The 25,033-nt window shown below is 41.4% G+C and overlaps 1 protein-coding gene across 1 annotated transcript in view; it reads left to right on the top strand.

Annotated features, from left to right (window-relative positions):
- Window positions 1-25,033, top strand: part of strbp (spermatid perinuclear RNA binding protein) — a 77,462-nt gene that overhangs the window by 38,672 nt on the left and 13,757 nt on the right. The window contains 10 exon segments of the mRNA XM_020605984.1: window positions 3,220-3,399; window positions 10,581-10,840; window positions 12,624-12,792; window positions 14,824-15,058; window positions 17,720-17,832; window positions 18,678-18,773; window positions 19,260-19,371; window positions 20,123-20,220; window positions 21,057-21,162; window positions 22,489-22,572. Coding sequence (XP_020461640.1) covers window positions 3,397-3,399; window positions 10,581-10,840; window positions 12,624-12,792; window positions 14,824-15,058; window positions 17,720-17,832; window positions 18,678-18,773; window positions 19,260-19,371; window positions 20,123-20,220; window positions 21,057-21,162; window positions 22,489-22,572 — 1,276 coding nt within the window. The 5' untranslated portion in view covers window positions 3,220-3,396.

Genomic DNA, 25,033 nt, shown 5'->3' with positions numbered 1-25,033 from the left:
TCTGGTGGCACAGGAAGGACATAGCGCAGGTGTGTTTTCCCCTGTGCATAAACTTCTAGGAGAAATATATTCAGTAACTGTGGAATCAAATTGAGGTGAGGGTGGTGGCGTCTGTGCGTGTGTGTGTTTGAGCATGTGAAAGTCTGTGTGTGCACACAAGCCACCACCAGCGTTAATGAGGCAGGGCTTCTGCCAGCCCCCCCCAGACTAAAACACACAATCACACATTAATGAGCCGCCAGGATGGTGTGAAGGAGAGAGGAGAGGAAAAATGGTGAATGGATGCTGGTGGGAGGCTCACAAACAAGAAATGGAGGCTGGATGCAGAGAGAAATGTAATAACTGGTCAGTATGAACCCAGGGAACCCACAGGAGACTTTAGGAACAAACAGGCAGCTTGCACAGGCAACACGCAGTCGTGCACGTGAGCAACATGGTCCCCCTTTGTCGTCCTCAGTCCCAGTTGGAGGCGGATAGGGCACATGTTCTCCAGATCCAAGTTTTATTTAATCTTTGGTCTGACAGTGTTGTATTTTCTTTTATTATGTCTTGAAGCTGTAATGTATGTTTAATTTTTCATTTCTCTTAATTTTAATTAAAGGAAAATGAGAAGGAAAGTGCCATGAGAGAGAAACAAAGGGAGTGTATTGGTGTTTTTGTTCATCACTGAATTGCTCTGATAATGAGAATCGAATGGGGACTGGTACATTGTTATTATGCTTCTTGGAAGGGTGTCTGTGTTTGTGTGTATGCACTATAATCATGTGCATATGATCATAAGTGGTCTAGCTGTGTTTGAAGAGAGCTTACCTCCCTCTAGCAGAGAATGCTGGCTGTAAGGTAACCGGCAAAACACAAGTGCATGGGCCCAGATGTTGTCACTGCCAGGTGTGTTGAAGAGGTAATTGTCAGTGTGGCAGGCTAGTGGCCTGTGGCTTAGAGAGGGAGAGCTGCAGAGAAAATGAGGGGCAGCCTCTGGTAGAGTCTGTTTGCTCCACGGTCCAGCTCAGTATCTGGCCTTGTTGTTTATCCAATTACCCTGCGTCCCCTTGCACCACTTTGTATTCTATTCTTAATGGTTCGCTCTTTGCCTTTTTGGCCACTTGTCCAATTTGTTCCTGTTGATGCTCGCGTCTCTCAAATTTTCTCCCTGTCTTTTCTCTAACTACTCACTCTATCCCTCCCTCTCTTGTTCCCGTTCTCCCTGGGTCCCACTGAGCTTTCACTGACAGGCTGCAGCATCATCACAATTTAATCCCCAAGCAGGCCTTCTCCATGTTTATCTTCTGTATCTACCGGCAGCACCCAGATAGAGCCCTGGATATATGTATTCTTAGGGTGATGAGATACATAACACATGAGAAACATTGTTATTTATCAGCCAGAGTGTAAGATAACAGATTAAAGATAGCCTGGTGTCTGCAGTGGACTTGTTTATTAGTGTAATGTTGTCTAATTTGTTATAGATTATGGATTGTGCTAATAAAATTCAAATCCAGTAATGAGACTCTGACACTGGTGTTAATTTTGGCAGCTGTGGCCGGAGGCATTATGTTTTCATCCCCTTCTTATAGACACGCTATCTCAGGAACGCCTTGAGGGAATTTTATCAAATTTGGTACAAACATCCACTTGGACTCAAGGAGGAACTGGCTAGATTTTGGTGGTCAGAGGGCAAAGGTCATGATCGGTGACCCATTCCTATGAATCTGACTGGTTGGCAGAGGCATACAACCACAAAGCTGTAATTCTAGTTTAAAATGTATTACAATTTAGTCCTGAGGGCAAAAGTCAGATTTACTCTTTACTAGATTTTAATCAAATTTAGTTAATAAAAACATTTTATTTTGTATCTGTCTTGCCAACAAAAACTTTGCTCTAGACAGTCACACGTTTCTTCTTCAGCTCGACAGTGACATAGATTCTAGTATCAGCTTATGTTTGCTACCATGCAAAATGTTATTATCATCCATTTAAGTCTTTTATTTTCCAGTCCAATCTTATCTCTGTTGTTCTGTTTTTGCCTTGTCATCGTTTCAGCTTTATCATGGACAAGTTTGTGAATGAGTGTATTTTTTCATAATTGTTCAATCATGAAATTAACACTACTTCATCTTCCCACGCCTGTTTGAACTTGCAACTTTGGAATTTGGGCAGACCTTTGAGAAATTAACACGTACACTCTTGTGTGAACACACACAGACATGCACAGGTTTGTAAATGTCATTGCTCTGGTTTGAGCGTGACCAGATGTGTCTGTGTACCGTCACTGGTGATACTGTTGACATTTCAAGTTGTGAATAGGAACGTTGTTTATCTGTTAACCTCGGATTTCGCTGCACTAATAAAACTGGCATGTGTTTCCATAGCAACACCAGATGTTTAGTAAAATCTACGAAACCCTATGATGAGCTCAAGGTAAAAGCAACTTCCGTTTACGTTTTATGAAGTCATTGTAGTTGACATGGAACACTGTAAAGATGGTTTACTGGCACTGAATTATTTATTGGTCTTAGTTCTATGTTTGTACAGAGCCTCAGCCTCTATATGTGTATATATATATATATGTAGTATATATATATTATTTTATTTTTGTTTTACTATTACTTTACTGTCACCTCTGTTTTTGTTAACCAAAAGGAATAAAAACCAAGGAAAAATAAGGTTAGCATCATTACTCACCTACTTTGCATGTCTGTTCACACATACACACTGTGTGTCTGCGATTGAATGGAGAAGGGTGTGTTAGGTTTAAGTGTGTAACCTAGTGTATGAACACAAGTATATGTTTGTATTACATCCCCCTCCCTCAGACCCCTGCCAGCACATGAAAAATGAATGAAGGTCTGTCTGTGTGCAAGTGTATGTCCAGCTATATGTCTGTCACGACAGTGGTTGATCAACCATTCTGTCAGATCTTTTACTCAAGAGCAGGAACTGACCCCCCACTGAGAAAACTGCGAGTGTGCGGGTGCGTGAGAGTGTTACACAGGTAGAGTCGGGTTCTGAAGAGTTAGAGTGATGAAGGATGAGTGTAATGGAGGTTGATGATGTTCACACCACTGTTTTCTTATCTGTCTTCTTCTTGTTTTTAAAGTATTTTGTTACATTATGCATTTAATAATTTTCTAAATGTGCATTTCTTTTTGGCTGCACTGGTCAACTTTTCATCCATTCTCCTTCACCTCTCTGTCTTCTGTTTATTTCTCCATCACTTAGAGGTGCAACCTGTCATAGAGTGGTGGCCACAGTGACAGAAGAGCACATGAAGAGCGGAAACGGCATCACAGCAACATCCTGACCGATAAGCTTGCTTCTGCACCCCACCACGGGCCCAGCAACTCCAGCGAGCGGGCGTCAGAAGGAAGGAAACGCGTGACCACTCCTCCTGCAGGCATGGTAATATGCTCTTGGACTATAGGTGCTCTTGTGTGTATGCCTGTGTACAGTTGTGCACAAGGATGCATGTGGATTAATCACAGTCGAGTAAGGACACAGCCTCCAGGATGTGGGGTGTCAAGAGTTCAATCTGATAGCTCGTTCTAGACATTACAACAGAGCGTGGGTGTGTCAGAGAGAGATGCGTATATTTGATAAGAGCTGGTGCACGTGGGAGTGCATAGCTTTGCATTTTGGGAAGTACAGAAAATATGAGAACTTTATCATTGGGAAAAGAGGAGGACGTTTGGTTGTAATCATAATCAGGAGGATCAGTTTCATTAGGTTTTCAGGGTGTTCTTCTTTTTTCAAGTTCTCCTAATTGTTCTCTTGATCTAGTAACACTGAATTTGTTCATGTCTTTACACCAGTGAGCCAAAACATTATGACCACTCACATGTGAAGCAAATAACGTTGATTATCTTGTAGCAATGGATCCACCTTGCAACCCACTGGACTTAAAGGATCTGCTGCTAATGTCTTGTGTCCAGATACCACCGGGGACTTTCAGAGGTATTGTACTGTACGTGACTCAGCGGGTTGGAGCTCTTTTAGCATCACATGAAGGACCAGCAGCTCATTAGGCAGGAGTGATCATAATATTTTGGCTCATCAGTGTATATTACTAGTTTGTAGTGGGACAGCTAGTAATTATGTATGAAGTGAGTGTGTTAAATTCTTTTGTTATATGTTAAATAAGATGGATAGCTGATGAATTTTCAATGCTCTAGTCACTGATGTTGAGTGAGTGTAGAAACTGGACTAATGTGATAGTATAAGAGGCATGAGGAAAAAGATGCAGTAAAAAGAGCAGCTGTGTTGGTTAAGAGGAGAAGGGGACGGCTCCAAAGATCAAAGAGAGCATCGAAGGGAGAGAATGACAAGTGTGGGCAGATAAGAGAGGACCAGAAAAACATAAATGATGGACAAGAGATGAAAAGCGGAAAGAAAATGAAAAAAAGAGAAGTAAAGAGTGGAAAAGTGGATGAGCGAAAGGGGGCAGAGAAAGAGCTCAGAGAGGTGGAGGTGGGGAGAAAGAGAAAGAGAGAGAGGAGGAATTGATTAATGGTCTCGGCCTGTGACAGTGGGAGCTTTTCCCCAAGGGGGGAGCACGGCAGAAGATGAATTATTAAAAACTAGAACAAGAGAACGAAGGAGAAGAAATGAGCATGAAAAGGAAGAGAGTGGAAGATCGTGCATAGGGGAGGGTGGAAGTATGAAAGGAGGAGGAGAGAAGAAAGGAAAGGAGGAGCGGGAGGAGAAAAATAAATGACTGAGCAAGATTGAAAGAAAACAAGATGTTGCTGAAGGTGCTGAGGTTGGACATTGCAGAAGGGGACACATGGTTGAGGTCATAAATAACCAAGGGTAATGAGACTAGTGTGTGTGTGTGTGTGTGTGTGTGTGTGTGTGTACTGTGATTAGTCTTGAATTATATTGATGCAGCAAATTCTCTGGGTGACCTTGGCAAAGGTTGCATAATTCGCCAAACTGCTTCTTTGTCAGTGCTCCTCTGAGCTTACTGCATCAAATGAATACATATACTCATTATTTATCTGCTTTATCTTTCTTTTAACCTACACACACACACGACACATTTTGAGTTGGTTATTTTACACTGTGTCTGCTTGTTGCACAGCTCGGTCCTTGTGCGTTGCATCATTAGTTCACTCCTCTATTTTTTAGGGTTATACTGCAGAAGCTGACAGGTGGAAACTTTTAACAATGTTATGGTTTCACTTCTCGTACTGCGTTGAATGTAAATGTACAGTTAATGGGAGACCTAGCCAAATTGCCTGTAAGGTTTTAAAAGCCTTTGTCGAAACAGAAGCACATATTTCATCAGAACATTTTCCTGCTCTTCTACCTGACATCATTTTATGTTTGTTTTATTGTATTCTGTATTTTCCCTCATGTAGACATTCCCATACTCAACACGGTAATAGTATGCCCGGAAACAGTGCAATGTCAGCTCATCTGCTTTCAGCAGTCCAGTCATAATATTTTATAGGCTGGCAATAAACCTTTTAAACCCTGCTACCGGGAGCAAAAGGCACAATTTTTTTTTTTTTTATCCATTTCTTTAGTGCAAAGTAGCCTGGGTAGTGTTGTTTGGGGAGGCTTGATTGATGAGAGAAGAATTAGGGAATTATCATCCCTGTTAAAACAAGACAGGCTTGTTGTTAGTCCAGCTTGACATGGGCAGTCTGTTTGTGGTTTTGCTGCTAGATCAGGCAGCTCTGAGTGTGATTTTTGCTTATATATTTTGTGGTATGCATACCCTGCCGTTGGTTAAATGTGTGTGCAATTGTGCTCTTGTGGTAATTTGAAAGACAGCGAGAAAGAGAACGCACAATAAAACAGGATAGCTCAGTGCCAGCCTGCCAAGCAAAGTGCAAATAAATCACAGGATGAATTTTAATGCCGTCTCCCCCTCAGCTGCTGAATGTTACAGAGAACACACTGAGACGTCTTTTCTTTTTTCCTTATGTTGCTTGTCCCATCACTCCTAGACTATTTTGTGATGGATTTCTGAAGTTTTTGAATTTCCTCTTCTCCCTCGACTCTTCTCGGTTTCATGTCGAGCTAAAGAGTCGTGACGTTTTCTCGAACACCACTCTTTAAATCGTTTTGCCTGGTATTTATAGTCGATGATTTGTTTTTCTGGGTTTTACTATGTGGTTGTTATGGCTTGTGTTGTCAGCTTTATTACAAACAAACCCTTGTTTTTACTGAAGCTGGTGAAAAATATTAACATCCAGCTTTTCTTTGTGCCCGTCTCTCTCCCATTGTTTGTCCACATCCTCTTCTCCTTTTCCTCATTTTCTCTTCACAGTATCACGTAGGGTGTGCTGTTGTCAAAGCACTCTGCATGCACTTTAGGTACATGACTTATTAAAAGTAAGAGCACACACAAACATCTCCTCCAGAATACTGCCTAAACACACACAAATAATAGTGCTCTTAAAAGGCGCTCTAAATTCAATAGGTAGGTGATAGATTTTTGTATTTTTGTGAAAAAACACTGGTATAGAGGATTCCTCCAATCACACTGATATGGTTTCAGTCTTGTCCTAGGCACTGGATCACGTAAGTTGTAGCCGAGAGGAATGAGACAGTAAGAGTCTGAGAGGCTGCAATGGAGAGGCCACTGATACAGTCTGTGTGTGTACAGTATGGAAGACACTGTGTGCAGTTCATTGTGTGAGCTTTGTGAGCATATGTCTTTCATAACTTTCATGTCTAGTGTGCATGAATTTTTTTTTTTTTTATTAATCCTTTATTTAACCACTTGAGCCTCACTGAAATTGACATCTGTTTTAATATATTTGATGGAATTTACTATGATACAGCTTTCTTGTGTTGTTTGTGCACGTTAGCTTGCTTCACAGGGAGCTGTAAATGCTGTGTAATGTGGTTACATAACATGGGCCTACTAGCCAGTTGGTCTCACTGGACCGTGAAATGGCTGGTAATTGATAAGTGTGCATTCTAAAAGCATTGTGCCACAGTGGCGTTTGAATATACAGTATCTATACTGTGTTGGTGGCTGGCAGACACATGACAGCAAACAATTAAATATGTACATGTCTGTGTCTGATTACTTGGTAGAAGGGAAGAATCTTAGACACCAGGGTTTTTTTTTTTTTTTTGTTTTCTTGCTTCAGTTGTACAGTTTTATGTGATTCGTTTATTTCAATTTTGGATTTTCACAAAGTTATCAGTTGTTTTGGATTTCTGAGCCTTAGGGGGAATCATTTGCTTTGGAGCTAGATGTTAAGTTCATGCTAAGCCTGTGAAAGCACACTGTCTAACCTGGATGGCACGCTGCTATGCCAAAATGTACTGTAGGCGTGTGGCCACGTTTTCATTTCACACTGGGCTAAAATAGTGTTTATATGTTTTTAAATTTCAATTTATTTTGTTACTTAGTAATGATATGCATGTACACTCACCGGCCACTTTATCAGGTCCACCCCAACAGAGTGTAACAGACTGAGTGTGCGTCTTTGTGTGTGAGTGTTGAAGCCCCTCATAGATGGCAGGTTAGGATGAAGAGGGCATGAGAGAGACTTAAGGTGCTTCAACACAAAGCACTTGCAGAATTTATACTGATACCATAGAAATGCCTTTTTTTTCTGGGAGATGCTAAGGATTTTTTAACTGCTTTGACTCACCTGTCAACCTGCTACGGCAAGTGGAACAAAGTCTGCAATGATCTCGAGCAGTTCTTTTTTTTTTTGCTCCATTGGATTTGAGGGACATTACAAACGGAGAGTAAAGCATTTAGTTTTTACAGTTACAATGAAATTTTTGCTCAGTCTTTCAAACTGGTATGAAACCATGAATTCCTACATCATACTCCTCTCTTGTCCACAGTAGCTTATTTATCATGTCTAAATGTCTACAACACCATCTGGGCATACCCTCTGGCCTAGGGGGTCGATTCCTGTCAGTGAGTCCTCCTTAACAGCGCTGATTTACATGGTGATTGGAGCGGCTGGGCAGCTTCTCCTCCATGGTCGAGTGGTACCGAAACACACACACACACACACACACTCAATAGACATCTTTTTGCATAGTGGTTTATGGCTGCAGAAGCTCCCATTAGCGACAGCTCATAAAATCTGCAACTGTTGGGTCTGTTAAACATTGCTCTGAGAAAGCACACAGGTACATTTTACACATACATGCAGATACACATGCACATCAAGATCAAAAGCAAGATTTTTTTATTGTCAATTCATTATATATGCAGGAAAAATTGAAATACTGTTTCTCTTTCTCCTAATATTGAGTGCCCATACCATTTAAGAAACTAAATAGAATAAAAGTAGAATAAACTCAGAATAAATAGAATATGAAGACTGAATTAAAGTAATTAGGATAAACTAAATAGGCTATGAAGAAACTCAAAGCCATGTTCAAATATACTACATACTGTACGTACACAGACAGTTTCCCCCAGTTTTCAAAACTATAGCTTTTCATTATTGATCATTCTGACTAATCAGTTATTTATCAGTTTATTTTCATATCTTCAGTCATTAGTCATCATTTATTCTTTTTTGACAAACAAATAATCATTTATGCATTAGGGCAATGGAAACCTTATGACAGATGCCTCATAATACAGTATTTTAAGGCACCCTAAGGTACTGACTGCCTGAAAATGTCAAGCAAAGACATGATTGTAACATTGATCCAGATAAGATATGTTCATGTAAAGGAAACAGACTGCATAGATTCATTCCAGGTATCTGCATTTGCTCTGTGTCATTCCAGTTTGCTTTGGCAAAGTGTTTGAGAAACACAGTTGAGTCCCAGTGGCAATGGAGCATCTGACCCTGCCAAATGTTGGTGCCACACTCTACATACTGAGCTACACAGGCAGTGAGGCTGTAGTTATTTTGCAGCGCTTGTCCTCCATTCTGTTAATGGCCTTATCTCGCTCACTCTGGTGAAAGAGAATGTCACCAGTTCAATTAGGAATGGGATGAAGTGCGTCTGTGTGTGTGGATTTCAAGTAGATTGATAGGAGAGCTCAAACCACGCTATCCATACTTCTGCGAAAATGTCATCTCTCCTTCATTTGTGTGCATGCATGTCTGTGTTTATGGGTTGTTTATCATGTCCAATGTGTGATTCTCTTTGAGTAGATGTGTGTATGTGTGCAGTGGATAAAGGAAAATCTGGGTCTCACAGATAAGCGGGTCTACTTTGCAGCTTGTTGAGAGTAGCCTCCTTATGTTGAACTGGGTTATGCACCTCCAGCTCCCCAGCACAATATGACAACCTCTAATGATTAAAAATGAGCCTCATCCCTCAGTTTCAGCTTACCAAGCAATGATGTGTAAACAGTAGCTTGTAATCTTAATTGGTTTGCTCAGATATAATATCTTGATATTTTTATATTTTTGTTATTAAATATACAGTTGCCCCAGAGAATTTACATCGTGTATATTGCAGGAAATGTTATGTTTTGATAATAAATATAATGCATTATGTTTTCAAACGGTTATCCCATCATCTGTTCCTTACTTAGCCACTTAGGTTCATTGTTCCATTTTACATTTAAATTAGATTAGTTAATACCTTATAGTCAGATGCTTAACTAAGAAAAGTGTCTCCATTGAACATGCTGTAAAAAAACAAATGAACAGATGATAAAGTTTACAAGGTGCTTTCGTCCTACTGTGTGTAAGATCAGGGACCTATCTGGGTGATGTTAACTGCAGAATTAGATTCACAAAACCTCAGTTACATCTCCTCTCCTTCATCTTCACCTCTGCTTTAATAATTCCCTCACACAGCTGCTTTTTGTCTATTTAAATTATTCTTTACTAGTGTTCCTCCAGCCCTGTTCTACTGACCGCCCTTTGTTCTTCATGGCTTCTGTTGGATGCCCCCGTTTATCCTCTGTCATCTGTGCTACGGCTGTATGATGCCTCCCACCTGATCTCTTCCTTCCATGGTTTTCCTCCTTGCACCTCCTAGAGAGTACAAATGAGAAAGGCTGAAGAGCTGACATGAATTCCCATGGCCACACACTGTCTGATTAAATTAGGACAGGTGGAGACGATATGGGGATGGTGCTCAGATGAATTTTCAGCTACCTGGATATACATGCACGTGAGCATGCATGCATTTCAGGGTCAGTTCCACTTCATGGGAGCTGTCACTGTGTTAAGAATTGATTTATTTCATAAAAGAGATGCATGTCCTGTCTATGTGAAAGCAACACATCAAAGAAAATAAATCATGCACAAAACACAGAAAAGCACTTGGTGGGACAGTAAGTGGCAGAGTGAGTCTTTATGTGTTTATCTTTATGTGGTTTTTTTTTTTTTTTTACTATCAGGGGTGTATGTTAGTGCTTTTAATACTGAGGCTGTGATGGAGACACGTCCGCCCCCATCAGGGACACCAAAGCTCAATCTGATGGATCAAAGCTCAGTCTGTAGTTGAAAACCTCTCTCCAGTGGTGCTGTAGACAAAGACAGGAAGAGAGGGTTGTCATGTATGTTTGTGTACAGTATATGTGCTTCCCTATGTTGTAGTGTTCCCAGTCGATTTTTATCACAATAAGCAAAATTTGATTTCCAATTCTATGTTATGTTTCACTCTCCTCTCCCTTTCAGAGGTCCTTTCGTTCCTTTAGTAATGATGATCGCCACGTTATGGCAAAACACTCCACCATCTACCCCTCCTCACAAGAGCTAGAGGCTGTCCAGACACTGGTTTCCACTGTCGAGTGCGCCCTCAAACATGTCTCTGATTGGCTGGATCAGAGCAGTGACGACGTCCACAGCCAGGTCGACAGCCAACCAGCAGACAGCACAGAGGATGACCCAGGCGAAGAGCCCAGTGATGAAACTGAGGATTCCAATGACAGCTACAGGTGCTGTAGCAGCAATGAATAGCTATCTTATTGCTTAATATTTTACCATTTTTGTCAATAAATGGATTCATTATTTAGGCCAGCAGCCCCCAACCTTTTTTGTACCAGGGACCAGTTTCATGCATGAAAATTTTTCCGCGGACCAGGTAGAGGCGCAGGGGTTCCAATGACAAAAACCTTTGTCAGTTCATAGTATGTAATCTGAATGCAACAATTACACTTTATATTAGGCAATTACAATAATTCTACACTATAATATCAACTCACCATAATGCTGAGTCAGTGGGAGCCCTGGGCTTGTTTCCCTGCAACTAGAAAAAAATTCCAAGGGTTTGTCTTTTAACGCAGGGTGTTTTGTCTCAATGTGGCGAAACAGTTTTGAGGATTTCATGGCTTCATTAGCTAGTTGGTCACCGCAAATTATGCATAGCGGGTGTGGAGCTTGTGTATCACCTGTTGCGATGAACCCGTAACTTAGGTAGGAATCGTGGTATTTTGTTTTAAATGCAGCTTTCTTTTTGCTGGCATTCTGTGACCCTTCTGCTGTCCCATCGTTTGTTCGTTCCTTCCCGAGAAAGCTCTCCAGTGAATTTTGTTTTTGTTTCATTTTTTTTCCAAGGGTTAGCTTGTGTCACTGATGCATGAAATGGTGTGTCGTTGTTCAAAATAAGATCCAGAAGACCAATGAAAGAAAAATAACTATAAATTTAACCACTAAATTTTTTCTTTGCGACCCGTTACCAAATGATCCACGGACCGGTCCAGGAAACGAGGGTTGGGGACCCCTGATTTAGACTATGAAATGTCAAAAACATGAGGTGATGCTGTAGGATGCAGTGGACAGCATATATGTGTATATGAAAAGCTCAATACCGTTCTCCTGTCTGTCCATAGGCGATAAAACCACATACTTAATACTTAACATGTAATATTTCATGTATTTAATCCTCACAACAAACAAAGTATAAAATTTTGTTGTGATTTTATGTTTTTGTTTTGACCTGTTGTTATCTGGGAACAGTGAGTTGCCAGATGGGACTTTATGTCACCTAACTCTCACAAAAAAGTGAATGAGCCTTTGTTCCAAAATGCTGAACTACTCCTTTAATTTTTGAAAAATATAAAACAAAGCGTTATAAAGCTTTTCACAGGCACCAGACTTGTTTGATAAATGGATCAAGTTATTTAACAACTATTTCTCTCATAAAGTGTGTAGTCCATGTTTGTTCAGTAGTTTTCATCTCATCTGACAGTCTGAAAAGGAGATCAGACAGAGTAGGGACGTGAGAAAAGTCTGCAGGGATTCAGTCCCAGGCACCAGAGGATGAACCTTAACCAGTCTCAGGACACAGTGCTCAGATATCTTCAGGATTCTTTTTATGTTAACTGGTGCTTTGTATTTTACCAGTGATTACATAAACTATTCATTTATATTAAGATATTGTTTGCTTTAAATTCTGGTATTATGCTGGGTAAACAAAGTTGGCAGCTCATTTTGGGTGGACCTACTGCCCGATGGGTAATTTGATTTATTCAATCTGTCAAAAAATATCATTAGAATTGAGTGAGATATAGGAGTGATAACAATAATGTGATAAATCCATACACTGACACAGTGATTTTCTTTTTGGATTTTTATATTTTGTTAACCCCCTAAAGGCTAAGCATACTGTATAGTTCAGCTTTTGAGTTTTTCAGCTCTAAACCAAAAAGTGTTATGTCCTTACACCCTTCCCTGTAAGTTGCAAACGTTACATACTGTGTATTCTGTCTTTAAAAACAGGGAGTCCAGCAGTGGCGGTGTGCTGTGTGGAGTGATGAGGATCGGCCTGGTGGCCAAAGGCCTCCTGATCAAAGGCGACATGGACCTGGAGCTGGTGCTGATGTGCAGAGACAAACCCACACAGACGCTGCTGGACACTGTCTGTCACAATTTACCCACACAGATAGAGGTTAGAGACAGACACAGACCCACACAGATGCATGCATACAGACGTGATTCTTGTTTGTTTTCTTGTATTTTCTGTTACACACTGCCGCTGACATATACACACAGTTGCATCTTCACCTTTTATTAAACCTTCGGTGACATCAGATCTGCCAAATTCAATCCAACAGAATACTATTTTTACTGCACAATCCGCACCAATATGAGAAATCAAGCTATTCAGATCAGAGTCCATATTTTATTAGCGTTTCTGCTTGAACTGGCTAACTCTCACTGTTGTGTGTGGGTTTGTATAAGTTGTGTAAGTGTAGAGAGAAGTATTGAGAGTGTTGATATAAGTAGGCAAGAGACAGCAATATCTCCAAGTGAGAAGCTGAGAGGTGTTTTAGTATGTATGAGTCATGTGTGGTTAATACTCTCATCAGTGTCACTTTTCCTCATTAACAAGTCATGACACAGAAGTGAAGCTCCTGACATGCAGGATACAAAACACACTGACAGAGTACACATAGTGTAGAGTGCACACAAAATGCAGGAATCAAACTTTTCCACACATTGTAAACCCTGTAAATAACTTGTTATATCTGCTGTATATAGTCGCAACCAGTTGAACGTTTGCATTGCAGCTCTGTCAGGAGGGAGAGTATTAAGCAGTAACTTCTAATGCAGTAAAATCTCCTCACCCAGACCAATGAATACATTTAGTCCCTGTACGTCTTCTGTGTTCATTCTCTTTGCAGTTAAGTCCTGTGTGTGTGCATGTGGGTGCTCTGTGTATGTGCAGGGAGGTAATCTGTCTTGGCCCAGTGACCAGAGATTCTGATTTCTTATCAGAGCCAAATGAACTCTAGATGGGTCTAGAAACACACACACACACACACACACTTGTTTTTGTCACTTAGGAGAATGTTCCATTGACTTACATTAATATCCTGGACAGGATATTAATATTAGAGTATGAGCAGATTTATTTCCCAACAATAATACAAGTAAATACTCTCACACACAGTAATTTTGCAAACAAAGTAGGAATGCTGTATGCTGTAGCAAAGCATTGTAGAGGGCTACTCAGGGCCATTACTTATGATGTGTTTTAGCTCCTCTGTTTATTGAGGCTTTATCGTCAATCATGACTTTGTTTGCTTTTGTGAGTGTGTGTTCATTTAATTGTCTTGGTGGGAGGCAGGTTGTTGCTGTGATGTTAATGCTGTAGTTATTGTTAATCCATTAATTTTTACACATCAGCATTATAGCACATACGTATGTGTCACATCACCGATGTGCAGATCATTATCATCAGAATGTCGTGGTCCTGAGAGTCAAGCATCAATTGATTCCTTCAGAATGAGAGCTGAATAAAACACCGTGCACATGGACAGTTTCACTAATGAATGTGTGATCTGGAGAAATGATAGATGTAGACACGTAAACATGTTTCAAATGGTGGATTAAAGAGTCAACCAGCTGTCATCTTCTACATCAAATGGTTCTAGTTCCTTTCTCTTCATCAGATGCACCTCACAACTCGACATACAGTAATTAATTTACTTGACTATATGACAGTCATGATCAGTGTTGGTTTTGTGCTACAGTATTGTATCCAGTTAGTCTGGTTTAATATTAAGCTAACTGAATTACCTCAGTATTTCTCAGGTTTCATGCCTTTTTTCTAAAGTGATTTCTTTTGAAGGGCCCATACACACCTGGCCTTTCATGAGTAGGAGAGGTAGATTTTGTATTTTAAAAATCTTGTACCTACTATACCCTTGCAAGAACATCCTGTGGCACAAAATTAGAAATACAGTGGATACAGGATCTGCAAGGTTATTGGCTTCTCTCACTTTTTTTTTTTTGTCATGCATGTTTTTCACTTTATATTTCTTCTGTCATATGCAGTAATGTTGTTGTAGTATCTGGAAGCAGCAACAGGCTCAGATATCTTTTGCTTCTTCTTCTTTTCTATCTGTACTGAGTCATGCGGTGACCCTGGCCTTGGCCTCTGACCGCTTAGCTATGTCTGTTTAACACATGACAGAAGCTGACAGAAGAGAAATATGAGGTCACCAGCTCCCTGCCCGAGGCAGCCATCTTGGTACGAGCCTCAACAGAGCCCAAACTCACGCTTAAGATTACCCTCACCTCGCCGGCCATGAGGGAAGATGAGGAAGAGGAAGAAGAAGAGGAGGAGGAGGTGGTGGAGAATGGTGAGGAAGGAGAGGAGGAAGAAGTGGAGGAGGACAAGGAAGAACAGGAATCGAAGAATGAGGAAGGTAGGAACACAGGAATATGAAAAGACACTCCCCAATACACACATGTTCTGTAGACTTGGTTTAAATTTTTTATGCTGTACTCTTTTATTTCCCTTAAACAAATCATTTGACCTCATTTACTGATGCTGGGGCAAGGCAAGACAGGTAGGAACAGTTTGGTGTTCTATGCCCACCAAACCCCCCACCACCACCCTGTTTTTATGGGTAGCAGGACCTGCAGGACCTAGTTATAATTAGTTACAGGAGGTGGGACAAAGAAGCAAGGCCAGCAGGCCAGCGCAATCAATAACCAAGCTGCCCTTCCATCCTCTGGCTCCCATCCAACCAGACACGTAGGTCTCAGAGAGAGATGAGAGATAGCACAAAAGTTAACCATACATCGTGCCACAGCGAGATGGAGACTGCTTGTATTTTCTCTCCTCATACACACCAAGCACCGAGCACACAGGCATGCACACACATTCACACAACCACAAGGAGGGGAAGACATGCACACAGTTTGTTTTGTGTGTGTGTACCTGACAGAGACCTTTCACACTAGATGTCTTATTTCACATTTTTCATCCACCACCATTGGTGGTTGAGGGATGTGGAAGGTCTCATAGTTTTATACATGAATAGGTGCATCATAAGGAATGTCCAGTGTCAACACCATTTCTATTAAAACTGTGACTGCTCCTGGTTAGAACATTATTAGCGGCATATTAGACAGCTAAAATCTCTCTGAAAGACATATGGTAGAAACTCACACACAGCAACACGGTACACACATATTAGGTCATTCCCAAATGTGCACAATGTTTCAGTAAGCTCTAGTTATTGGAATGCTGTTAGATGGATCTATAGTGCTTTCTGATTTGAACAGGTAATCAATATATTGATTTAACATAGTGCTTGGAAATTTGATTGGGCAGTTTAATCAGTCACCATGTGAACTGAGGTTAGTGTTTTTGACTTTATACATCTCACAAAAATATGCACATGCAGTTAAATAGTTTATTTAATATAAGTTTCCTCGTGGCCCTGCGCTGGACCAGCGATCTGTCCAGGCCCGTTGCCGGCTGGGATTGGCTCCAGCCCCCCGACCCCGTTCGGGACTAAGCGGTATAGAAAATGAAATGAGAAGTTTCCTCGTGTGTATGTACATACTGTATGATGCATGCATGTGTGCTCTTTGTGCGGCCACACAGTGAGGCAGGGTGCTGTGACATTAAATTAGAGAAGACATGATACCAAAGAGAAGTTTTTTTAAATGAGGCCAAGGGCAAGAACTGAGTCATTAACACAGAAGGAGATGGTGATAAAAGAAGAGCGCTGAGTGAGGGAGCAGCCAGAAGAGCATTTAGGAGAACAGTGGGAGGACAAGCAAGAAGAGAAAGACTATAATGATCCACTAGTAGACCTTGAGATACACCATTAAATATCACACAGAAACACACATACATGCTACTGCATGCATTGGAAAGAGGAAGAGCTACACTGCAATAACAGCCAGATGAGTTTGTGCATAATGTAGGTGTTCTCATGCTGCTATACATTAGGCACTTTTGAAATTACAGTTTAATACCTCTTGAGTGAAAAATGTTCTCTTTACAGGAAGGTGATGGAAACAATCTACCTAGCTGTGTATCATATAGAGACCCAAAAGGTTCTTTAATGTGTAACTCAACCAGGCTGGTGTGTTGGGTGGCATGAATCAGTATAGATATTAATATATATATGTGTATATATATATATATATATGCATATAAGAATGCTCCTCTTTTGCCAACCATGATGCTTCGACTCAACCCTGCCTTGATCCCTCCTGTGTTGTGTTTGTCTCAGACTGGGTCAAACTAGCTTAGATTTTTTTTTTTCCAGTTCTACTTTCGGGGCACTTGATTCTGTGTTTGCTCAGTGCTGAATTGCTTTCTCTGCACCATTTTTTTCTACAAGCCTGTGAAATCAAGTGCACCTTAAGTAATCCAGAAAGAAAAAAAAACTCCTATTTTGACCCCTGCCTGGTGCTGACTGGATCAAAATAAATGAAATCCTCTTTAAATACATAAATGCAATATTGATTTACGATGCTGGGCACAGTGAAATGACTGGATATGCCTCAGTAATGCTCATATGCAGTAAATCAAACACTCCTTGGGTATTTGTTTGGTGTATGTCTGTGAGGGGTCTCTCCATCCCACAAAGTTGTTTCTTCCCTTGTGAGCCTGGTTACTCTGCCTTTCACTGATTTGTCAGTGATGGATAGATGTTCAATATCACTGCTGAATAGTGTGTGTAATTTTCAACATATCCGTGTGTAGGAGGAACAATATTATTATGTGCTCAGGATGTCACCGTGTGTTGCAGTGAACATTGATCACAGTGTTGAAAATGACACACCGTTTAAAGCGTGGGGGAGCTTTTATGAGTATTCATCGCTGATCTGTGAACTGTGGAGAATGAACACTTTCTACAAGAGGAGGAACAACTTAATGGCATGGAAAGCACCTTGTATGTACCAAAGTATCCATGCAGGTGTGTGCGTATGTGTGCACTGACACGCAGTTTCATGTGTGTCAGCATACATTCACACACGCAAAATTCAAACACACACACTCAGACATGATGTGTGTGTGTGTTTTACGTTCTCTATATTGGGTTGTTATTGTTTTGTGGCAGTGTTTGGTGCTGCTGCGCAGAGAGTGGAGGCTGAGGAGGAAGAGGGGGAGGTGCTGGATAGACACAGATGTCTGTTGGCCCTGGCAGCGCTGCGACACGCCAAGTGGTTCCAGGTCGGCACCCACTCACTTCCTGTCTTCCTGCCTGATGCTTATTGTAGCCTGACGAATCACCTGGAGAGAGCATACTCACTGTCAGCTAATACTGTGGTGCTTGTTATGCCCACTCAGTTTAGATTAATCAAGGATAGATGCAAGTGTGGGGGACAAACACACACATTTAAACTAACTTAAAGGCATATGGCTGATAAAGGTATGTTTTGTAAGCTCTCTGATTTCCAGTTCAGTTTGGAAGATGTTTTACTTCATCAACAAAAATGACAGTGTTTACTGTATATGATGTTTCACTCCACCCACTAAACTGGTAAAATGCTGAATGTCAGAAGTATCGTAAGGCTACAAAAGCAATGGTTGATACTTGTTTTTTTTTGTTTGTTTGTTTGTTTGTTTTTTGGCTGTTATTTGAACCTGTCTGCTCTGTATTCTTTGTCCATGCTTCTCTTTGATTCCCTTCCCATACCCTTCCCCATCTGTCTCCCAACTCACTCACCTTACAAAAAGTTGTGCAGATTTAGGAATTAGGTGTCAGAGACAAAAGTTCAAAATAAATTAAGAACAGTATGTTTAGAAAAAAAACATGTTTAGTCAGCTAAATTCAAAATGTTTAGGGCCTTAAACATAGCTCAGAATATTCCCTCTCTCTGAGGAGCTCTTGCAGACAAATACAATGACTTCATTATGGCTGTAGCTTGGTGGATTGCTGCGGACAGTTATCTGTATGTGTTTACGCAATACCTATACTCCTGTGCTCAATTTGTTCTCCTGCTCCCTCTTTCTGTTTAAATTTCCCTCTTGCCTCCTTCCATCTTTTCCTCTTCTGTCCCTTCTATCTTTCCCAGGCTCGAGTGAATGGGCTCAAGTCCTGCGTTATCATTCTCAGGATACTAAGAGACATGTGCAATAGACACCCCGTCTGGGAACCTCTTAAGGGATGGGTGAGTGTTTTGCTGTATTTACTGTACATGTGTTTGCATGTTCATCTTATATTTTATTGTGACATTAGGATTTTTGTCAACAGTAATTGACGAGTGACATCTTTATTTAAATCTGAAGGATTATGCTGAAATTTAATTCAGAAACTAACTGTTACTGTATGTTGGTGAAGAATGGACACCATAAAATAGCCTTGTTAAGATCTGACTGAAGTATTAAATTTGTTGGCAAGAAAGTCAGATTATGTTCAGTGAGAAATCCACTAAATATATTATGCAAATATGACATTTGAGTAACAGATGGTGGTATTTTTTTTTTATACTTACTAGTTTCAGGCCACACTTCTTACACAAGTTTAATTTCTCTGTGAGTTTAATTTCACATCTTACAGTATTAGTTAGTATAAATGCTTTCATTGGTACAGATCCTTGTTTTATTTATTGTTTAAAGTTCAATTGTGTTGTTTTGTGTTGTGTGTGTTCTTGCAGCCCTTAGAGCTTATCTGTGAGAAGGCGATTGCTACCTGCAGCAGACCTCTTGGGGCAGGGGAAGCCCTGCGTCGAGTCATGGAGTGTCTGGCCTCAGGCATCCTGCTACCAGGTATGTATGGAGCCATAGTATATGCATGAATATTTTTCAGCAAGAAAGCAGAGCAGAGTATGTGCATTTTCATGCAAATTCTTGTTATTGCTAATGAGCGTAGCTAAGGAACACACTCAGTACAGCTAGATGAGGTTCTGCTTGGCACATTTTTGAGCTGTTTCTGTTAGAGAGGTTGAGACAGCGTCAGTGACCCAGCATGTCACAGCTGTTTGAGGCAGGTCACCATTAAAAGAACATCTTAATTAGGAGCCGCTGAAGAGTGTCTTTATGAAATGTTGTGTATCCTTGGGAAAAAATTCAATTAACCACAAGTATGTTTCTGTAAAGCCTAGCTTTTTTTTGTTAACTTTGTAAGTTTAGTTTGGATTCAAAAGCAGGTGATGTCCTTGCAGACAGGTTTATTAAGGTCCAGCTTTAGATTTTTTTAAATATATATTTTAAAAGAGAAAACAGCCATGTGTGTGAACAACTTTAATATATAGGGAAAATGTGCACACTTTATTTACTGATTGTATTTAAATGTAAAACCAGTGTGGCACAATTACAGGTTGAGTATTTTTACCTTCATAACTGAGAGACTGGTCTCAAAAGCTCAGCCAGTCTGACCAGTTTGATTTACCTGCTTTAATTGTCAGGATTTCCACTGTCGCTGATATTGGGACAGTGACCCCTAATTAAATGTTACTGAGCCCCACTGTCCCTACATAGAGTGACGACAACTGACTCGTGTGTGTGTCACTTCCCCCAGGTGGCCCAGGTTTACATGACCCATGTGAGAAAGAGCCAACAAACGCACTAACCAACATGACCGACCAGCAGGCTGAGGCTATTACCTATAGTGCACAGGTATGCGCACACACACACACACTCACACACTCACACACACACTGCAGCTTAAAGACACTGTTGTTATCACCCAGCTGTATTTGCCCTGAGCTGTCAGTGTGTGGGAATCAGTAAGCAATACACCTGTTACCAGACAGAAAGACCCCATCACCACTCCAGCCGCACAATCTACATGCACACAAATACACACCAACTTGTGCGAGCATGCATGTGCATCTTCAGAGACAGCTGTGTGGTGCTGCATTTTAATGACTGGTGTGGGAAAGTACTGCCATTGCAAGCCGTAAATCCATCGCTGACACCCTGAGGACAGTATCTGTGTGCATGCACTTTTGTGCATGTGTGCCGTCGTGTCCCTCTTCACACACACACTCAACTGAGCAGGGCAGCCTCTGAGCTGCACGGCTTAGTGAATCCTGCCGTCCATTTTCTTTGAAGGCAGCCTGAACGGGGCTGGAATGTCAATAGGGATAATTGTATTGGAACAGATACAAGAGCAGATAGGAGAGAGGGAGCTGTTCTGTCAATGAGCTACACCGAGCCTCATGAATATCTGAGACACTCTACTTCCCCGATGGATTGATATTAGCAGAGCCACTGTGTACCACTCTGGCTTTCCTTTTGGTTGTTCGTGTAGATTGGGGATGATAAATTTACACTGGGACTTAATGGTTAGACTATCTGCTGATGTTATTGACATTTAAATGGAAATTTTTTGTGCTGGTCAAGATTTGGTGTTCATGTACAAGTTTACCCTGTTTTGTACAGTTTGAATGTATCTTCTCGGCTTTTCTCTCTTTTCCTGTAAATGTGTGTGTGTGTGTTGTGTTCAATAGCATGCTCTCAGACTCATGGCATTCGGACAGATCTACAAGGTGCTGGAGATGGAGCCTCTTCCCACACATAAACCATCACAGAAATACCCTTGGTCTGATAAAGAAGGTGTGTATCTGTCCACCTGTCTGTTTGCTCAGCCCTTATCCCTTGTCTTAGCCTGTGTGTATCTCCGTCTTTCATCCATTTCATCCCCCACACATCTGCCTTTCAGCCTGTGTCTGCATGTGCCTGATTGTGTCTCTCTTCAGGCTTTTAGGCTGCATGGATCCATCTTTCAGTGTGTCTCTGTTAATTTGGATAAAAGCTCGGCTGTTGGTCTGTGTACTCCATTTTCATATGGACACTACATACCTGGATTCAGTTACAGTATCTGGGTTAGACTGAATCTTTTCACATATCACGTGGCCTTTCTCAAAGTATTAGGTGTTTTTTTACACACTAACATTGCTAACACTGATAATAAGGCTCTGATTTCATACTTGGCTGTTTTTCTCTGTGACGTGTGACCCTAGTGACATGCTAAAGACACGGCAGCGGGGGCCAATTTAGAAAATTTTGGATGGGGTGGCCAGGCTAGGGCACAGACTCAGAGGGGTGACACATTTGAAATACATGTGAAAATTCAATTAAACCCCCTAGTTCTGTGAAATTATAAACCAGACATTATTAGGAATCAAACAGATTTTTTGTTTGTGTGTAGAAATGAGATACACATAGTGCTTTGTTTAGCTAACTTTGGCTTCCCTCATTATTTTCTCCCGACCGGGGACATTGCTGCTGCTGCTGCACAGTCGTTCCCCCCACCGAGGAGAATCATGTCAAGTACTCCACAACAACACAACTGGAAAAATCAATTTGACCAATATTAATTATAAAGCACCAAAAAATACTAATTGTATATAAGGCAATTATTCCTTATTGTTTTTCATTTTCCATTTAATAATACTGACAAGCACACATTTACAACCAGAAGTGGCCAACCAGATTCTGGGCATGGCTGGGGCCACCCCTGGACACCACTGTGCATGTTTTATGCAGGAATGTTTTATTTGCACTAGAGAAACACTGAAAGGAAATGAGAGAAATCCTATGTGGTCTTAAGTGGGCAAATTTCCAAAATTACTTTCATGGAAAATCAGCTCGGGTCTTTCAGTGCCTCATGACACTGGCATAGCAAATTGCTAGAGCATTAACAGATTAAGGTGCATGTACTGTAGCAACAGAGCATTAGTATGTCTCCCTCATTGCTTGCCTATTCTCCTGGTTTGCCTGTCTATTCTGTGAATTTGTTCCCATGTATCATTTGTTTTCTGCTACTCTGCCTCCCTGTCTTTCTGTCTCACACTAGTGCCTGCGTTCATATAAACACCTTTAGTAACTAGTGATTGAATAGTCAGTTTGTTTGTCCATCTCTGTGTCTCTCCCTCTTAGGCTTAGGTCTGAAGAGACCATACGAGGATGGCGCAATGGATGACAAGGACCTCATTAAGAAGATGAAGAGGAATCTGAGGAAAGGTATGAGAAGGAAGGAAAGCACAAACAAATGCCATTACTTGATAATAATAATAATAAGCATCATTTATATAGCACTTTACAACTCACAGAGCCCAAAGTGCTGCACAGAATAAGGATAACTATACGCTAAAACAATACTAAAACAGACAAAGCACTACTAAACAATAACCAGATAATCATAAAATATAAAACATGTGCATGATGCCATTCAACGGCAGATAAAACAAATTAAAGATCGAACGCTTGTTTAAAAAGGTGCGTTTTTAATCTTAATTTAAAAACCGCTAGCTCGGTCGTAGATCGAATCTCTAGCGGTAGCGAGTTCCAAAGTCTAGGGCCATAAACGGCAAATGCGCGGTCACCCCATTTTTTTGGATCGGGACCGTGGGACCACTAGAGATAGGTTTTTAGAGGAGCGCAAGGCTCTGCGTGGCACATAAATAGATAAAAGATCAGCCAAGTAAAGTTGGGCAAGGCCGTATAAAGCTTTGAACACAAATAAAAGAATCTTAAACTCAATTCTAAAATGTACAGGCAGCCAGTGTAATGTGTGAAGAACCGGAGTAATGTGGGCAAACCTGGGAGTGTTGGACAGAAGCCGAGCTGTCGCATTTTGGACCAGCTGGTGTTTCCTCAGCAGCAACTGAGATATACCAACGTAAAGCGCATTACAATAATCTAGACGCGAAGTGACAAAAGCATGGATTGCCTTTTCTAAATTTTCCCGGGATAAAAAAGGCTTAACCTTCGTTAAAAGTCTGAGGTGAAAGAAACTGGTCTTAACAACGGCTCAGCCGGACAAAGTATCATAATATCATGTGAACATGGGAAAGTTTTGAGTTTGTCTCAACAGCTAATAAAAACAAAACAAAAACAAAAAATGAATTCAGGAAGTTTTCTTACTAAAATATGTCGAAATATTCTTATTAGAGTAATAATTAAAGGCCTGTTTAAAATAAAAGACTGGCTCTTTCTGCATGTGAATATGAATACATTTGAGAATTACAAGTTCACGAACTGTTTATCAAGGTATATTTTGCATATTGCTGAATTTGGTGACCAACTAAGTCAAAGAACTGAGGTGACCCTGTATGATGAGTCAACAGGGACTGATTTTTACTGACATTTCCAGCTTGGCAGGTTGTAAATGTGATGCCTGTCTCATTATTCAGTTTCATCTGATAACAACCCTGGTCCTGCCTCTCCGTTGAAGGGCACACTGCTGACACTGCTCACCCTCAGCAGAGCAGACTCTGTACTATGTTGAGCCTTAAAACCTGACTGAAATTTGTCAGCAATGTCCAAACCCTCAAGGTGAGACTGCAGCTGCGTAAGAACTACTTCCATTACTTTAGCTAAAAAAGGCAGTAAAGAAATAGGGCGAAAGTTAGCTGGATCGAGATTAACTTTCTTCAGAAGGGGTCTCACTACAGCATGCTTAAGGGCAGTGGAAACCAACCTCGAGCTAAGAGAGCCGTTGATGAGATTGACCAAGGTAGGCCCTACCGTATCGATAGCCTCCTTCATAATCCTGGCTGGGACTACGTCCAGAGGAGAGGTGGTGGGTTTGAGATGCGCGACCAATTTTTTAAGTTGGTGCAGGGAGATCAGAGTAAAGGAATCAAATATATGACGTACCTGAGATACAGGTGGTACATAAGGGAGGGGACATGGGAATGTTTCGCCTAATATTCAAAACTTTATCAATAAAATATCTCTGAAATAAATTGCAATTTGCAACCGAGCCCTCAGTGGCCAATGTAGCCTGAGTATTGATAACCGCATTAATGGTATTGAACAAAACCTTTGGGTGATGACTATTGTTCAAATGTACTCCTCCAGAGCCTGTCGTTCGGGTTTGGAGATGTGGAAGAGGCAACTGTTGGGCAAGGTGGCTCCCGGGTACAGGTTAATAGCACAGTCGTATGGTCTATAGGGAGGTAAAGTGTCCGTGGCCAGGTGTTTACTGAACACCTGCTTGAGATCATGGTAGTCCAAGGGGACCGATGATAGGTCAGGCGGCTCTGGAGGCATAGAAGGCGTGGATGTGGTGGGTTGTCCAGCCAGAAGACAGGTCTGTGCACAGGTGGGGCTCCACTGCGTGATGGTTCCGGTGGTCCAGTCCACGGAGGGGTTGTGTTGCACCAGCCAGGACTGACCCAATACCAGAGGTGTGTCGGGGACAGCGAAGATGTGGAAGCTGATGTCCTCATGATGGTTTCCAGCGACGGTGAGATGAAGTGGTGGCGTCCGGTGGGTGATGTGGGTCAGCAGCCAACCGTTGATGGCACGGGGGAGACATTCTGGGGTCAGGCCAAGTTGTTCCACCAGAGCCGGGTCCATGAGGTTACCCCCGGCACCGGAGTCCAGAGGGGCTTGGTAGGAGGATGTCCGACCGGCCGTCTCCAGTTGCACGGGGAGGAGGCAAATGGCACCCGGCCTGGTGCATTTGGGGGGGCGG

Source organism: Monopterus albus, unplaced genomic scaffold, assembly GCF_001952655.1.
Source record: "Monopterus albus unplaced genomic scaffold, M_albus_1.0 scaffold75.1, whole genome shotgun sequence".
Taxonomy (NCBI): Eukaryota; Metazoa; Chordata; class Actinopteri; order Synbranchiformes; family Synbranchidae; genus Monopterus; species Monopterus albus.
The sequence above is the reverse complement of the archived record's forward strand: the minus strand, read 5'-3'. Positions and strand labels throughout refer to the sequence as shown.